The sequence below is a fragment of the Abramis brama genome (assembly GCF_963993115.1).
Source record: "Abramis brama genome assembly, chromosome: 12".
NCBI classification, from domain to species: domain Eukaryota; kingdom Metazoa; phylum Chordata; class Actinopteri; order Cypriniformes; family Leuciscidae; genus Abramis; species Abramis brama.
Window position 1 is genome coordinate 7,947,679 of NC_139974.1, and position 18,104 is coordinate 7,965,782.

Here is an 18,104-nt window from a genome sequence, read left to right on the forward strand (position 1 = left end):
CAAGTCACCACTTGTTTTACTTGGTTGCTTGTTTCTGCAGGGTGATAATGGAATAAAAGGAGACAAAGGACCCGTTGGAGATCCGGGTATTCCGGGTAACCCTGGCCCTCCCGGTAGGAAGGGTCACACAGGGATGATGGGCATGTCGGGACCCCCTGGGGAAGTGGGTCCTGCTGGGCCCCCTGGTTCTTCAGGACAGCCGGGACTCCCAGGTCTAAGAGTGAGTCTACAATAGTATTTTAAAAGAAAATGTGTGATGCTGATGATGTCGAAATGATGTCATGATATTTATTACGTGTTTTTAAGGGCGATACGCCATCACTGGAACAAATGCGACGGCTCATTCAAGAGGAACTTTCCAAACAATTGGATGGTGAGATTAATTTGGCGAAAATGTATTTGACTTGATACTTTGCAATTTCTTTTTATATTTTCTAAACTTTTCATTGATTTTCACAGCTAAACTAGCTTACCTCATGGCTCAAATGCAACCCGCTCATATCAAGAGCACGGCTGGCCGTCCCGGTCCGCCTGGTTCTCCAGGTAAAGATGGATCTCCTGGCAGACAAGGTCTAACTGGAGAGCCTGGAATGCCTGGACAAAATGGAGCAGAAGGACCCAGAGGTCCAGTTGGTCCTAAAGGTACCACAAACTAACCACAGATTGTTACTTTGCTCGATTGATGTTTGAAGTTTAATCTTTTCAACCTACGCTGTTTTTTTTTAGGTGAACGAGGTTCAAAAGGTGAAAAGGGAGAAGATGGTGTTGGACAGAGAGGAGAGCCTGGTCCAGTTGGCCCCATTGGTAAGATCTTTTGGTCATCAATGCTTAGATTTATGATTTAGATCAATGATGTGTTTGGATGAATCTCATGAAAACTGTCAAGAAAATTTCCCAAATCCAACGACAAAATAAATAATATTTTTAATAATGGAAAGGAAGCCTGTTTTAGGACAAGATTGACATCAGTATCCCGACTTTAATGCCGACAATAATAATACTTTATGATTTTATGATTAATAATTATTTTAAACTATAAAATAGTAATTCATCATGATAATATTTTTTGTATTGTCGATTTAAAACCATTTTAGATTTGAAAAATTATTTTCTTTCCACATTACAATCATAAAAATACCATATTTTTCTTTAGTGGAATCAATATTTTGGAGAGAAATGTGCTTAAAAAAAATGTGTCTTAAAATATATCTTAATTTTATTTAATATATTCAAAAATATCGTTTTCTTTTTTTCTTTTGATTTTGGAGTGAATTGTTACTCGAACATTTCTTTGTAAACGTGTTGTAATGATAAACGACGGCTGAGATCATATTTGCACCACAGGTCCTGCAGGTATGCCAGGATATGGAAAAGATGGTCTTCCCGGAGCCGCAGGTGCTCAGGGAGAGCCTGGTAACCCTGGTCCTCACGGTCAGCCTGGACCTCCTGGACCGACGGGGCAGTGCGACCCCTCACAGTGTGCCTACTACGCCAGTCTGGCATCAAGACCTCACACCAAAAACGTCAAGGGCACTTAATACACCCCTCACTGTCCTGGGCTAACACCTATTTATGAACTTGGACATTCAATGAGCCAAGAATATGTTCTTTACCATCAGGAGAACTCCAGCGTCTGAAGGGTGTGTAAGTGTGTGTGTGTGTGTGTGTGTGTGTATGTAAATGTGTGTTTGTAATAGGCTTTTCACTTTGGTTAATGTCTTTAACCCTGAGTTAAGTCTACTTTTAGCCCTGGGTTAAGCAACATTTCACACTTATAGACCTTATGAAGCCCCGCCCCTTTTCAGCGCCGCGCTTGTTGTGTTCTGTCTTCCGGTCTGTGTTTCCACAGCATGAAGGTAAGATCTCACTGAATTGTGAATGAACATTTTAAAATGTTCCAGGTCTACTGGCATTTGTCATGACATCCGCCTCAAACATTACAATGCTCATGATAGCTTTAGTTAACTCTACAATAAGTAATTCCACTTCATCCTCTTCAACAGTGATGCCATCTGTAACAAAATATACAGTTACCGCAAAAACAGAAGCTCAAACACAAGATGGCTGTGCGCTTGTTTCTCTGGCGCACAAGGTCTATAGTTTTGAAAAAGTGTTAGCATTTAGCATTAGCGCTTCCAACTGTGGGTTGTGAAAGCTCTAGATTAACCCTGAAAGGTGATTGTGATCATGGAAAATGTGTGGGTCATTTCTATAGTGAATATAACAAGAAATGTGTCATTATGAACTCCACAATATTGCTTGGATATTTTGAAGTTGCGTTCTTTCAATGAATCAGTTGAACTGGTTCACACATCGGTCAGAATTTATTCATTAGCGAGTCGTTCTGAATCAGAATGATTTTTAAAAATCCTTACCATTAATCACAAATCGCTTGAAAGGTCATGGAAAAGTCATTGAAGTTTTTTGCTCTGAAATCTTGTAAATGCCTTAAATATTAATGCTAACACTAACACTGTGATTGTACAGTGTCTAAAACAGTTAAACGTTAAGAAGAGACAGTGTTATACTGTACTTGTCCACTCAATGAATTCAACCCAATAATATGAAAATAATATTAACCCAGATTTTACACTGTACATGACATCCCAGGATCGAATGCTAACCTAGTATAGTGTGAAACACATTAACCCAGGGTTAAAAATGGCTCTTGGTTAACAATTTAAAGTGTGAAAAGCCCACAAGTGTCCAGAGTTAAATTTTTAGGGGAGGGCGGGTGGGTAGTTTAGTAAGTTTTAGCTCAAGGTAATTTACTTCAAGTGAAGACTTTCAAGGCGTTTCATGTAACAGGACGAGAAATCCTGTCACGACAGAAAGACATTTACTTGCCAGACCGTGATGTCATAGTGACACAATCTTGCCCACACTCACGCCGTTTACTGAGGTCATGGAGTTGATGCATTGTTAGCGATATCGGTATTGGCTCAGGATGTGCTTATCAAGTCTGGGGAATTCTCTGCTTGAGGTTTATTGATGGAGCGCTCTTGTTCCTCTGGGAAAAGACAGGAACGCTTTTGCACTCATCAATAGGAAATCTCAATGAGGATCATTAGAGGTCCTGGAGATGGAGGAGAAGTGCATTTCTGCTCTTTTTTTTGTCTACGTTTTGTAAGATATATCTCTTTGTAGCCATGCATCAAGCGAATAACTCGCCTTTGTTTTCATTTTGGATCATTAAACTTGCATTTGTGATGACTGAAAGGCAGCTGCTCAATTCAGTGCATGTTTAGTTTAACACAGCTGGTTTGTCATCAAAACAATTGCCAAAATGGCTGTCACTGCAGAAATACACACCATTGATGCCTCTTATAATGTCGTTTGTAATAGTTTTGCGTAGCACTTTCCTTTTCAAACGCCATTGCTGTTGTCATTATGATGGTTCAGGAACACAAAGTCTTGGTTAAAAGTCCAGTGTGAATGTGCACTAGCATCATTTGTGCCACTAAAGCGTTCAGATAAAGCCGTTGAAAGAAGAGAGACTGCGTCAAAACGAACTCTTGTCTCACACTAACAGTTACGAAAATATATTTTTTTTGTTTAGGAGATTGTGAGTTAGTTTGACTGAAACTGACATCCAAAAAATATTCAATTTGACTTATTGCCTAAAGACCTGTTAATTTTTTATTTTTTTTGGCTTGTTTTTGGTAAAATATTTATATATTTTATATCAATATCAAGGAAGGGGGTTTCATCTTTTATCGTATTACTTAAATATTTTTTTTAATCTATTCTTTTCCACCCACAGATATTCAGATTAAAAAAAAAAGATGTTAGTTTTGTAAAGGAAAGTTGTTGTGTGTTTTTTGGCTGCAAATACTTTAAGATATGTTTTTTAATTTTTTTTATTGTTCCTACAATTTCCTGACAGATATCACTGAAATAGGTGTCTCTGTGACAGGGGGAGTGGTCTGTGCTTTTTCAGCCTATCAGAAAGTCTCGCTGCCTGTCAGTCATTTAGCATGTTAGGTTGCCTTTCTTTGGAGGGGTGGGGCTTTAGTGTGAGGTCACATGTTGAATTTAGCAAAATGGCTGAAATGAGGTACAGCATCATTAGTGGATGTGGTAAGAATTAACTGAATTTGTTGACTGATTCATTATATTTTAAAGCAAAACCACACATGATACCGTTCAATGCTCATGATAAATCTCTTTGTAACTAATATTATATACACAATCATAAGAAATCTTGTTCTTGTCAAGTTTGTTTCTTTTTTCCCCTGCATTCATTTCTTAATTGTTTGTCCAAGAGTTGATGTTTTGGTGATGTATTTTGAATCGCTGAGCTTATTACTGATGCAAATTTATGTAAATTCATGGTGCTTTTTTAGTGCAAGCCAAAGAAATACTCGCTATCAGCATTACTGTTATGTTCTCCTCCACTGTATTCAGATATAGTTGCTTTTTTGACTTTGTATCCTCCTGTTTGTTTGGCTTCTTCAAGCTGTTAATGACTGTATTTGTTTTTTCATACCAATTTGCATTAAATTATTCTAATGAGCTACAGGTGCAGGTGATGTAAAATAGTATAATTTATGCATGGTATAATCTACCTGTTTATACTGATTCACTGGTGCTATAATTAATCTTAATTAGTTTGATGTATGTGTATGTATGGAGGGAGAGCGTATGTGTTAATAAAGAGTGGAACAAGTCCATTTTATAGGATTGGGCTGTTATTGTGGGGAAAAACTTATGATGTTAATACCGTATACAGTGTTCATCAGGGATGAATTTACATGAAAAACAACCACAACAAACAAAAAATGGTCAAATGTATTAGTTAATATAAAAGATGATGATTATTATAATTGTTATTTTTAAGATAGATTTCATGTGTCTTAGGTCTTAGACCTAAGGTGCATTTTTTTCTTCTTCAAATCAATGCAATTTCAATGACTAATATTTTTAAATCTATGAATAGATCAAAGGTACTTTAGTGCTAAAATCCCCACCATTTGTGCAAAGCTCAGCTGTCATGACCATGTTACATTATTATAAGGAAGAATACAGTCGCTTGTTTTTAAACCCTATAGGAGTCGAACTGATTTTCTGTGGCAGTTGACAGTCACTGATGCTGCACATGGAGCTCAAGGCGTATTAAACCTTAATTTAATTCACAAATGATTGTATTACAATAAAATCGTCATTCCGGAATTGTTCCTTTTTGCCAGTCTGTATCTACAATTATCTTGAAAATGACCTTAAAACATTGTACAGCCAGTCTAGTCAATGTTAACATAAAGAGGTCCAGGGTTAAAGGGATAGTTCAACCAAAAATTTAAAAAATTGTCATTTACTCGCACGTGTCGTTCCGAACACATACTGTAAGATTGACTTTCGTTCATCTTCGAAACAGAAATGATCTTTTTAATGAATTCTGGGAGATTTCGGTCCCTCCATTGTCAATCCGTGCAACTACCACTTTGATATTTCAAAGTTCATTTAGAGATCGTAAAAATAATTTTTCTGAAGAGATTAAATCGCTTTATATATAAACATTGAACCTCATTGGTTCTCGCACTTCAAGCAAGAATGCTTGAGCATTGAATGTCTATATGTGAATAAAATCATCAAAAATTTGATCAGTTCATCATATAAAGCGATCATGTCTCTTCAGATACGATCTCTATACAAACGTTTTGTGTGTCAAAGTGGGAGTTGCATGGACTGTCAATGGAGGAACAGAAATCCCTCAGATTTCATCTTCATTTGTGTTTTAAAGACAAACTAAAGTCTTTTGAAATGACATGAGGGTGAGTAAATGATGGCAATTTTCATTTTTTAGAGAATTAACCCTTAAAAAGGATATTGTGAATTATAGTGAACTATCCCTTTAAGGCCAATTCCATAAATAATCATAATAATAACCAAATAATATCATTAGATATTCTAAGGCTAGGTCTGGTTATTGGAGCTCTACTAAATACTAAAAGCTTTTTAAGACAATATTGTAAATATAATCAGTCCATCTGAAAGTACAGTCCTCTTTTGAGAAATACACTTTCTGTGATTAATTGTTTAAAATGAATGAGATCTGATCTACGGGTTGACAGAAAGCGCTTATAAAAGCTTTTCATGAAAAATAAGCTGTAGCACGCAGGTAGCATGGTGGTGAAAGCTTTTATTTCAAGCTGCCCTGTTGTTGGATCACTGTCGTTCTGTTGGCGTAGCTTAATGTCTGGCACCATGTCTAACATCGGTCTTTACAATCACATTTTATGAGAAATTTTAAAAAATACACGCAGAAATGCAATCGTATGGCATGTAGAGGTCCAAAAAATTACTTCACCATTGATATTTACCGGTTTGTGGCCCAAGAACTGAAACATCAATTTCCGATTAATTAATTTATCTGCAATTTACTGTAAACCATCTGAAAGAACAAACATTTTCTTCTAGTTTATGTACAAGGTACAACAATAAACCATGTGAATTGGAAGCACCATCAGGAGCTTCATCTGTATGTCTCTATACAACTGTCACGTTTGCTTAACTCGCCGTCTGAAGTCTCTTCAAGTTAGTCGGAAATGGACTGCATCTGTGCTCTTGATGATGACGTGATGAAGGTTTCTAGAAGGTTTCTATGTTTCTGTTCATGGACCCTTGATGTTGACGGACTTCTTTCCGCCGACCAGGTAAAGAGGTTGAGGCCTGTAGCAGTTTGAAGGATCACAAAGCCCAGGAGGACCCGGGGTTCCTCTGGCTCCAGGGGTTCCTGGGGTCCCGGGCACACCAGCCTCTCCTCTGGCACCATCTGCACCGTCCTTGCCTATGCCAGGCTTGCCAGCTGGTCCTGTTATGATGAAATCAGACTTGATAAGGAAGGCTTTTGAAAGTGTGACAACAAAATATAGTACAGTCTAAATATCTAATCCCTATATAGAACTATCAACAGTTTGTACCAGTCTAAAATATCTATAGCTTTTTGGAATGGTTGAGGTTTAGCATTTTGTACCTTGAGGTCCGGGTTCTCCATGAATTCCTGGAATTCCAATTCCATTATCTCCCTTGTCACCTTTTTGTCCTGCATCACCTACACAAATGCATAAACATAAAAAGGATTAGATAATAAAATCGATCACATTATCACTTTATAGACATTTATATAGTACAATTAATATGCAATTCAATATTCAAATCGCTTCACAAAAAAGGGTCAGACAATCATAATTAGAATCAGACAATATTATGATATTTTGATGTACAGATTTTTTGCCGTATTCATGCATTTACTGTACATGGTACTTTTAGTTACACTAACAATTAAACGTTTGGGATAATTTTGGTAACATGCTTTAATGTTTTTGAAAGAAGTCGGTTCTGCTCACTAACTTTGTCTGGGTGGTAATAGTGTAGTTTTAATAGCGCTTACAGTAGTGGATCAGGAGTATTCGATCATTCTATCTATTTTAAGCTCTTATAAGGGTCTTCAGAACCTCTGTGAGACTTCTGACATTTATACTGTAAAAAACCCTGCTAGGCATCATTGTTCACAGAATGCTAGAACATTTTCCTCTGGAGATGCATTAATACACTTCAATAATCATGTTGATATCCTCCGAGGTTCTGCAGAAATAAGAGGAAGATTGAGATGCAGTCGGGGGCTTTTCTAATCATCCTGTTATTGCTTCTCAATCTCTGTCCCATTAGCAAGTGTAGCATTCCTCCTCGGCTCGCTGGCAATTAGCGCAGACAGCACACACTGTACAACAGCCTCCGCTTGTGAGGACAAAACAACTGCAGCGCTTCACATTCTGGAGGCTGTTACCCTTGAATGACCTAAACTGCCAGCAACTGATGGGAATCAATGTGAGCTCGCAGTTTTAGCTTGTAAATTCAAAGGCAAAATCCATTTATGAAATAGCATAAAAACGTCTGATTCCTCCAGATGTATTCAGCTGTGCACACCACGTGATATTAAGGAATTTTAGCTAGCACCATTAGCATGATGTGGATCACTAAAGAGGCTATTTACAATGTGTTCACCAACTCTTTAAAATGGGAGAGTTGCCTGAATGACTTGTAAGTGTTAAGCCGATAAAGCCTACTGTATCATTAATATGCAAATTTCTATGGCCTCTAAATTGTCAAGATGATCACAACTTTGCTGAAAAACCTGTTGTATAAAATCTAAATGCCTTCTGTTGTCTGATTGATAGTTTATACTTTTTTAGCAAGTAAAAGGCTTTACTATTGATTAGGGTTGGTTGGTACGGTTTCGGCACGCGTGCAATTCGCGGGTTAACTGCTTAAGTTTAACCATCATAGAGTGAAAGTTTATCATTTGCCCATGTTTTTTCTTGACAATTTACAAGTTCAAGCGCAAGAAGAGGCGAAAGAGAACTCGACCGCGCTGTGTTATCTGTGAGTAGGCCTACAGCCACACACACCTGAAGTGCGCACACACCAGAGGTGTAAAGTCCAGTTTCAGAAAGTAAAAGACCTCCTCAGTATTTTGTTCCAATCACCTGGATTTGCTAATTTGCACAGTTTTTCAGCCAGGAGATAGAAGAACTAATTACTGAAATCAGCTGGCTGAGTTCATGGGTGGAATAAACATATGGCAGGACTTTTACTTTCTGACACCTGTGGCACACACACACACAGAGAGGCGCGTTTCAGATCACGCATGAAATAGACTTTCGCTTGACAGACTCATACACACAAAATTATGTTAAAATACCCGTCTTGGCAAGTATTCTCGTAAACACAGTCGGTTATGTCTTAAGTGAATGTAAACAGTTGAGAAATAAATTAGAAGTGGGCGTTAAGTAATAAATGAAAAGCAAAGTTACATCCGATTCGTGACTCAAAAACGGTGATATAATCAGAACCGCGAGTTTAGTGATCCGTTGCACCACTAATAAAAATGCTGTGTCTTTATGCTGTGAAATCTTTAATGATTTTTTTATAAGGTAAATATCATTTGCATGATGCAGCTGAAGCTTAACGCAATATTTCATAGTTATGAGTGTTTGATCAACGCAATATTTCATAGTTATGAGTGTTTTGCATCCTCAAGAGCTTAGCTTTAAAGGGATAGTTCGCCCAAAAATGATATTTAAGCCATGATTTACTCACCCTCAAGCCGTTCGAGATGCATATGTCAATCTTTTTTCAGACGAACACATTTTCAGTTATTTTAGAAAATGTCTTAGATCTTTCAGTGGTTATAATGTGAAGCAATGGGGTCCAGCTGATTCAAGTCGCAAAATGTGCATGCATCCTTCACAAAAGTAATCCATCCGGCTCCAGGGGGATAAACGAAGGCCTTCTGAGGGTAATCCGTGCTGTTTTGTCGTAAAAATATACATATTTAAAACTTTATAAACGAAAATAACTGGCTTCCGGTGGCGGTCGGCGCGCGTTCATGGAGATGAATGACGTCGTGACGTAGAGCGAACGTAGAGTTTTGTTTTGCTCTGCTCTCTGGCTGCGCTGTCACGCTCGTTCTACGTCACGACGCTTCCTGCGCTACGTCCTACGTCATAAGCCAGCAACCATCTCCATGAACGCGCACCGACCACCACCGGAAGCCAGTTATTTTCGTTTATAAAGTTTTAAATATGTATATTTTTACGACAAAACAGCACGGATTACCCTCAGAAGGCCTTCGTTTATCCCCCTGGAGCCGGATGGATTATTTTTGTGAAGGATGCATGCACATTTTGCGACTTGAATCAGCTGGACCCCATTGCTTCACATTATAACCACTGAAAGATCTAAGACATTTTCTAAAATAACTGAAAATGCGTTCGTCTGAAAAAAGATTGACATATGCATCTCGAACGGCTTGAGGGTGAGTAAATCATGGCTTAAATATCATTTTTGGGCGAACTATCCCTTTAATTCAGCTGACAGCAGAGCACTATTCGAAACAGTGATACATGGTTTGGAAATATCATAAGTGAGTAAAATCAATGGTACCTTTGACTCCTGGTTTTCCAGGAAGGCCATAGTATCCTTGAGGCCCCTTGTGGCCCATAATTCCTCTGGGTCCGGCTTCTCCAGCTGGACCTGCTGGTCCCGGCGGTCCAGGTGGTCCCATGAGTCCTGGACTTCCAGGGGCTCCGAGGGCCAGAGGTTTCTTGGCTAGTTCCTTCTTGTAGGCATCTAAATGTTCTGTTTGGTACAATACAATGTTACAGTTAAGTTGCCATTTATAAAGAAAAATACAATTGATGTAGGTTAGGGGTGCCCAATCCTGCTCCTGGAGATCTACCTACTATCTACCACACACCTGTCTGTAATTATCAAGTGCTCCTGAAGATGAAGTTCACGTGTGTTTGATCAGGGTTGGAGCTGAGCTTTGCAGGAAGATAGATCTTCAGGAACTGAATTGGGCATCCGTGAGGTGCTGAGGGTACGTTTACACGACAACGATTTACTAAAAATGGAAACGTTTTTCCTTTGCATTTGTACAGACGACACCATTGTCAAAACGATCCCCGTTCACACAGATCTGTAAAAACGACTGAAAATGCTGTATTAGCCATGTAGTTGGCGATGTCACTTTGAGAAGCAACACTATACGCCTACAAGCATGCGCATTATGTCACCGTTTCCACAAATTCACGTTGTTGTAGTTTACACAGACAATAACGGTATTGTTTTCAAAAACTTGCACTTTGAACCCCGTTTTTAAAAGTTTGTGTTTTCAGGCTGCCAAAACGCATAAAAAGTTTTCCCTTTTTAGTTGAAAACGCTGTCGTGTAAACAGCCCCTGAAACAGCTTCTCGAACAAGAAAAAATGTAGGGTGAGAATTGATTTTGTCTGTCAGTAATTGTTTGGATAGATGTGGTTTGCTATTGGTCGATCTCATGTGAGTGACAGGTTGCCCCGCCCTCGTGTCAATGAACACGTCATCATTGAAGAGAAGAGATGTTGATGCAAGAGGGAGAGGAAGTTATTTTGATAAAATATTACGAGGGCACATGAATAAAAAAATAATAATTATGTGCACTTATAAATCCTTTACAATAAAAATAATGCAAAAATAATGCAATAATATTTAAAAAAAATATTAAATTTCATGGTGACTTTAATAACTAATAAACATGTCGTACCTTCAACAATAACTGAACAAATCTCACGAATCTTCTCGTCATTCGTCTTGGGCCCCTTTTAAAAACAAATTTTTACAACAACATCAACAACAACTGCATAGAAAGCATTTCTAAAGAAGCAACGCACTCTCCAGTCAAAGATAAAAGTGAACAATGTCATAAAGCAATGTACTGACAGGTAGACCTCTGGGACCAGGGGATCCTGTTAGGCCTCGTTCCCCCTCCAGACCTCTGGCTCCCTGGGGTCCCGCCAGACCCTCATGGCCTGGCTGTCCTGGACGACCATCAGCTCCTGTAGCTCCTCTCTGGCCTTTCTCTCCACGCTTAGATAAAACAAAGAATGAGAAGAAAAAACAAACATCCAACAAAAGCAATATTTTGCATTTCCTGAAGGAAAAGTGTTAAGTTTGTGGTACGTTTAGTTTTTTTTCTTTTTTCTACATATTTATATACACACACACACACATAAACGTTTGTGTGTGTGTCACAATAGATTTTTTTTTACAGCTCTATATATATATATATATATATATATATATATATATATATATATATATATATATATATATATACACACACACACACACACATACATACACATACAATAATTTATTTCATTTTATTTGATGATTTATTATAAAAATTATTATTATATAATTTGTTTCATATTATTGATTTATTTTATATATAAATATTTATATTTAAATCTTTGTTAGTTCTTCTACAATACGCCTTGAATGAATGTTTAAGTGGCACGCTTACCTCTCCCTTCATTCCAGTAATACCCGGAGGCCCCTGTAAACCATTAATAAAAACCATCACACTACTGTACACATACTGGAATACCATAATTAGAGGGTGTGACGGCGTATGCTGCTATACACATGGCGAACCTGATCACCCTTCACGCCTGGTTCTCCCGAAACACCTGGATCTCCCTGTAGAACGAAGAGAGAGAAAGATATTAGTGTAAAATGGCACGGTATTCACGTGCAGGAACCAGCAGGTATTTAATACGGTCACTGAGTGCATAGTTTGACTGGGACATTTTAATGTACCTCGCTTCCTTTGGGACCGACGGGACCCATTGGACCCTGAAAGAACAGAAAAAAAATGACATGATCACACATAGCGAACAATAATAAGGTATGCTCTGTTATGATTATTACAATAAACAATGATCACACCTGGTCTCCTTTATGACCCGTGTGACCCTTGATTCCACGGGGACCCATGAGTCCTTGGTCACCTTTATCTCCCTGAGGAAGTAGTCAAAATAATAATGAAATACTGTATGAATGTACTGTATGACTATGAAATACTGTATGAATAATAATGTATAATTGTACAGCGCTTCACCTAATAATTGCCTTTTATTAGTCACACATATACTGTAATTACATATACTTTTTTTTTTTTGCACACTAACATAAAACTTGCTCACATGTACTGTTTTTGCCATCTCCAGCAAAGTACATAGGTTTACTGCATAGAATAAGTATGCAAATTGGAACACAGCCATTAAGATCCATAATCAAACCAACGGGTCTGTCCCCAACCCACCTGGATTCCTTGCGGGCCCATTGAGCCGACTGGACCCTGTTTTCCCGTTTCACCCTGAGGAGGAAAAGTTTGTTGATTAAATGGATAATTTTTTCAACAAACTACTATGAATTGTAATCTCAGGACAGAATGGTGTGCACCAAAAAAAAAAAGGAAAAAAAAGAAGATTTCTGAATTGTGTTTTTATTACAGTGGATCCTTTGGCTCCTGGAGTTCCATCTTCTCCTGCTGGTCCAACTGCTCCCTAAAATATAACATTAACATGATTATAAATCATTTAAAAAAAACATGCATACAAGTGCAAAAAAAAACATAATACTCACATCTTTACCAGGAAGTCCAACTGGACCAGTCGGTCCTACAGTACCAAGATCACCCTGTAATAGAAAGAGTGTAATTGCTTGCTATGGCATCACTGTTTTTGAAATGAGATTCAGCATATATTATTTATTTTATATAATGATGTTAACCTTTTGGCCTGCAGGCCCCACAAGTCCCTGTTTTCCTGGCAAGCCCTAAATTTGAGATGCAATATGCAATTGAGATGCAATAAGTCAAGATGAGTCACAGATTACAAATTATAGTGTGCAAAATGTCATTTGATAGCTTTAATATACAGTACATTCTATAATAATTTAATCTAATTAGATTAATATAATGTAATTACAAGTACATAACCCAGATTAAATATAATCAGTCAGCACTGAGCACATGCACATAAATATACATTCATTGATTAACTCACTGGAATTCCCACAATTCCTCTGACACCAAGGGCTCCGGGCAGACCTGGCTCTCCCTGTCAAGCAGACAGCAAAATCTCAAAATCTTCCAAAGTTTTTATCATTGAACGAGCCAGATTTAAGAATCATCAATTTGTCAACATTTTAATTAACAAAAAATCATCATCATAAGTCACCTTCTCTCCTGAAGCTCCTGATGCTCCATCAGATCCATCCTTTCCTGGCTCACCCTACACATAACATCCTCTTCATCATCATTAAAGTTATCAAAGACATTTCAAGTGATTCTTTCAGAACATAATTATTATCATTTTGAGCATAAATCTACTGAGAACTGATCAATCCGTCACTCACAGTGTCACCCTTGGCACCCGCAGCTCCTTTCTCTCCCGGCGCTCCGATCGCACCCTAAAACAACACATTAGATTTTGTCAGAAACAAACCAGGTACCTTTAAATGGTTTTTGCTGATTGCTACTCAATTCATAGTGTTCTTGAGTAGGGTATATCATACGGACAGCAATAACTCACATCATCTCCTTTAGGCCCAAGATGTCCCTGTCGCCCTCTGATGCCTTCAACACCCTGTTAACACACATAAATATTCATTTACTTCACTAAACTCAATATAGAATTCATTATCTGTACAAAATAACTGTTAGTTGACCAACTGCACTAAAATTTGCAGCATCCTGACAAAGCTTTAACTTTAAATTTACGGAGTGTAAATTTACACCAAGAGCAAATAGCCCACCTTGTTGGCAGAGGCCATTTACTCTAACTTCACCCACCATTATCTGACTGGGCCAGACGAAATGACCAAATAAATCCTGCTGGGAACAGGATCAGTGGTGTGGAGAGTAAGGCGGGCGGCGTGAGCTTTTGACTTGGCCAACCCGAATTTAAATCCACCTTTTACCAACTCATTCTTCTCCCTTTTCCCATCACATATCAGCTCAAAAATATTCGAAAAGCGTAAATAAAGAGCATAACGGGTATAGAATAGCTGGAATATAGTGTTTAACGGGTAGGGTTAAGGGTGGGCTTTAGAGACAGGGACAAGTAATGTCCCAATAAAGCAGCATCCATTTATGATTTTAATAAATACAATCAAAACAAACTGAATATGTTGTTATTATTGCACTGTTGTATAATATACTACAATACACTGAGGTGCAAATAGCATCTTACTACTATTTACACTTAAATACATTTACACTTTATTTTGATGGTCCACTTTAGACATTCTACTAACTATAAGTAACTTTGCAACTACATGTCAATTAACTCTCATTAGAGTATTAGTAGACTGTAGCAGACTGTTAGGTTAGGTGTTAGGTGTTCGGGTTAGTGGAATAAGTTGACATGTAGGTGCAAAGTTACTATAGTCAGTGTAATATCTGTTGGGGGAACATCATAAAAAGAGTTTGCAAATATTAAGCAGACAGTTTACTCATACTCTAAAGAGAGTTAGTAGACATTAGTTAGTTTACTTATAGTTAGTATAATGTCTAAAGTGGAGCATCGAAATAAAGTGTTACCGAAAATACTGCTATTTTTACTTAACAGAAATTTAAGGCAGCGATAGATGCCATTTACACTTAGTAATGCTGAAAATGTATTTACTAAAATATACAATATATTTATAATAAATATAGATATTATAATGCTTTACATAATAAATATTACTTTTAGTTTAGTATTTAACTCATTTATGCACTCGTGATGCCACAGGACTGTTCTCTATCTCCCTAAAATAACTTGATATCATCTTAAAATCTTGCTTTATATCCTATAAGCTCTGTTGAACTCCATTTCCACTAGACTAGCTTGCCGAACAGTCTTTTCTCATAAATATCAGATAAAGACATGAATCATCTGTGCTTTGATGCCAGACTTTAGTTCAGAAAGACAGTGTATAATTGATTAAAAAAGAACATCTGTGAAATACTGCGCACGTACTGGGGATCCTGGTGGTCCGGTGGGTCCTGGGATCCCGTTGAATCCAGGAGGACCCTGCAGACATGAAACAGACAGGCTAAAATTTTACCAAAGTTCATTGTGCTTAGCTAGAAGAACAACATTTCTATTGCTTTTGTGTTGTCACACAAGCCTAAAATAGTATGCCCTGCATACATTATGCTCACACAGCAGTTTTAATCAGTCCAATGTTATTTGGACAGCAGATGTTATTTGATTGGCTTTATTGAGCTTTAAACAAATGTAATAATCATTTCATGCATTGATCGGGCTGGAGGATATTGCTCTGCAAGCGTTCCTCTGGTTTCTTGCTCTTTCCTTATCAGATGCAGATGAAGATGATGTTTAAAGTCTTACCCGATCTCCTTTATCGCCATGAGGTCCAGGGAATCCGATAGGACCTCGCTGACCCTGCAGGGAATTTGAGTAAAAACTATGACAATGTGTCAAAAAGAGATATTCTTGTGGTGGCAGATAATATTAAAAAGTTGAACGCATCTAAGTCTTCATACATCATCTCCTGCTCGTCCAGGAGGACCTGACTCTCCAGCGGTCCCTCGCTCTCCCTGTAAATAAAGAAGAAAATGACTGCAGTGTTTGTTGATTAATCACTCTGAAGAGCTTGTCTATAGCCGTTTCTAGGTTTTTATCATTCTTAAGAAGCATTTTTTCAAAGCACTCTTACCTTTTCACCCTGGATACCTGGCACACCGTCCACACCTGGAAGACCACGATGTCCCTGGCAGAGAGATTCAATTTAATAACACCTTCATTCATTAGAAAAGTAGTTGGAGTTTGGCCAAAGAAACGCTCTTTAGTGAGCAAACTGATGTACAGCTACTTTGGACAACATATTTCATCTTTGTGGCACAATCTTCAATTTCTCCTCAACAAGACACATGATTAGAGGAATGATTCATGTCTGAAGCACAAGCACAGATGTGTTATGTGCCAAAGTTTATTACTTAGGGGTAGGGACTCACCTTCATCCCTGGCAGACCAGGCAATCCCTGTGGTCCAGATGGGCATGTTGCCTGGCACTGCTAACAAAATGAGACACACAAACGCATTAGGTCTATTCATCACTAACTGCAGGATCAGACAGGAAGTGAAGAATAACACAACCAGCCTGTACCTCACCAGAGACATGCAGAAGGAGCACTGAAGATTGATGATGATGGAGCATAACAGACACTGCAGCCGATTGTGAACTCTTAAAACACATTTGCTGCATTTTCACGAGCCAATGATAAATTATAAAGCAAATATAGTGCACGTTGACATATTTTCCAAGGTCTACATGTTGCATGCTGTATCTTTTTGTGTTCTAAGATATAGGCCTTTGCCAGAACATTTCTTGAATGCTGATGTGCAGGTTCTGTGTGTCCATGTGAAGCATGAATGTTATTAAAATCTAACAAGCACTCACAGTCTCCCCACTTCCCTCAGGGTTCCCAGCACCTGGTGGCCCCTACGGACAGCAGAAGGACAGCAGCGTAGTTTAGATTCAGACACACACTTAAGCAAAGCCCCTTTTAAAATCCTCAAAGGTTACAGCGTTCAGGACAGATCTGTGTGAAAGCTCTGCGTTAGTTCTAAACCCTCTGAAAGCCAACAGAAGTCACCTGAACCAATTAAAGTAAGGTTAAAAAGCAGAGACAAAAAGTCTTAGGATGTATAAAGGCAAAAAGTGAATTACGGTGTATAACAGATAGCCGACGGCAAAACTTCAAGAGCCAAATTTGAAGTTTTGCATCTGTTAGTAGCCTATATGTTTGGTTTGGTAATGCTAATGTACTGCTAAAAGTTGATGAAATTAATGACATTTGTAATGGAGTAATGTAATTGTAAATGTAGTCTAATGCAAATTTGGCCAATAAAAGTACATGAAAGTACATTTTCATTTTGTCTTGCGTTACAGATTTTCATTTTGTCTTGCGTTACAGATTTTCATTTTGTCTTGCGTTACAGGATTTTCATTTTGTCTTGCGTTACAGATTTTCATTTTGTCTTGCGTTACAGATTTTCATTTTGTCTTGCGTTACAGATTTTCATTTTGTCTTGCGTTACAGATTTTCATTTTGTCTTGCGTTACAGATTGTAATTTTATCTTGCGTTACAGATTTCCATTTTATTTTGTGTTACAGATTTTCATTTTGACTTGTGTTATAGATTTTCATTTTGTCTTGCGTTACAGATTTTCATTTTATCTTGCATTACAGATTTTCATTTTGTCTTGCGTTACAGATTTTCATTTTATCTTGCGTTACAGATTTTCATTTTGTCTTGCGTTACAGATTTTCATTTTGTCTTGCGTTACAGATTGTAATTTTATCTTGCGTTACAGATTTTCATTTGATCTTGCATTACAGATTTTCATTTTGTCTTGCGTTACAGATTTTCATTTTGTCTTGCGTTACAGATTTTCATTTTGTCTTGCGTTACAGATTTTCATTTGATCTTGCGTTACAGATTTTCATTTTGTCTTGCGTTACAGATTTCCATTTTATTTTGTGTTACAGATTTTCATTTTGACTTGTGTTATAGATTTTCATTTTGTCTTGTTACAGATTTTTATTAAGTTATTTTATTGATGAATTAATATATTTTGTATTAATACATTTATATTGAAAACTGAATACAGTGAGACATAAACTCTAAAATTAAAGCTCTACCATTGAGTGTTCTGGTTATATGTACACTAAACTAAATTAAGCCCATTACAGTATACATT

At 37.6% G+C, this 18,104-nt stretch overlaps 2 protein-coding genes across 2 annotated transcripts in view; one reads left to right on the forward strand and one right to left on the reverse strand.

The window, feature by feature from the left end:
* col22a1 (collagen, type XXII, alpha 1) overlaps window positions 1-4,672 on the forward strand; it is a 66,698-nt gene extending 62,026 nt beyond the window's left edge. The window contains exons 61-65 of the mRNA XM_084131327.1: window positions 41-220; window positions 307-373; window positions 460-642; window positions 727-804; window positions 1,345-4,672. Coding sequence (XP_083987453.1) covers window positions 41-220; window positions 307-373; window positions 460-642; window positions 727-804; window positions 1,345-1,538 — 702 coding nt within the window. The 3' untranslated portion in view covers window positions 1,539-4,672. The remainder of the gene's footprint in view (window positions 1-40; window positions 221-306; window positions 374-459; window positions 643-726; window positions 805-1,344) is intronic.
* A 1,470-nt stretch (window positions 4,673-6,142) lies between these two features.
* The window catches only part of col9a1c (collagen, type IX, alpha 1c), a 32,601-nt gene continuing 20,639 nt past the window's right edge, over window positions 6,143-18,104 (reverse strand). The window contains exons 15-37 of the mRNA XM_084131981.1: window positions 16,800-16,841; window positions 16,354-16,410; window positions 16,056-16,109; window positions 15,883-15,936; window positions 15,728-15,781; window positions 15,353-15,406; window positions 13,922-13,975; window positions 13,746-13,799; window positions 13,568-13,621; window positions 13,394-13,447; window positions 13,119-13,163; window positions 12,972-13,025; window positions 12,839-12,892; window positions 12,649-12,702; window positions 12,273-12,344; window positions 12,144-12,179; window positions 11,979-12,023; window positions 11,848-11,880; window positions 11,262-11,408; window positions 11,086-11,140; window positions 9,946-10,140; window positions 6,974-7,051; window positions 6,143-6,811 (exon numbers count right to left, since the gene is read on the reverse strand). Coding sequence (XP_083988107.1) covers window positions 6,612-6,811; window positions 6,974-7,051; window positions 9,946-10,140; window positions 11,086-11,140; window positions 11,262-11,408; window positions 11,848-11,880; window positions 11,979-12,023; window positions 12,144-12,179; window positions 12,273-12,344; window positions 12,649-12,702; window positions 12,839-12,892; window positions 12,972-13,025; window positions 13,119-13,163; window positions 13,394-13,447; window positions 13,568-13,621; window positions 13,746-13,799; window positions 13,922-13,975; window positions 15,353-15,406; window positions 15,728-15,781; window positions 15,883-15,936; window positions 16,056-16,109; window positions 16,354-16,410; window positions 16,800-16,841 — 1,599 coding nt within the window. The 3' untranslated portion in view covers window positions 6,143-6,611. The remainder of the gene's footprint in view (window positions 6,812-6,973; window positions 7,052-9,945; window positions 10,141-11,085; window positions 11,141-11,261; window positions 11,409-11,847; window positions 11,881-11,978; window positions 12,024-12,143; window positions 12,180-12,272; window positions 12,345-12,648; window positions 12,703-12,838; window positions 12,893-12,971; window positions 13,026-13,118; window positions 13,164-13,393; window positions 13,448-13,567; window positions 13,622-13,745; window positions 13,800-13,921; window positions 13,976-15,352; window positions 15,407-15,727; window positions 15,782-15,882; window positions 15,937-16,055; window positions 16,110-16,353; window positions 16,411-16,799; window positions 16,842-18,104) is intronic.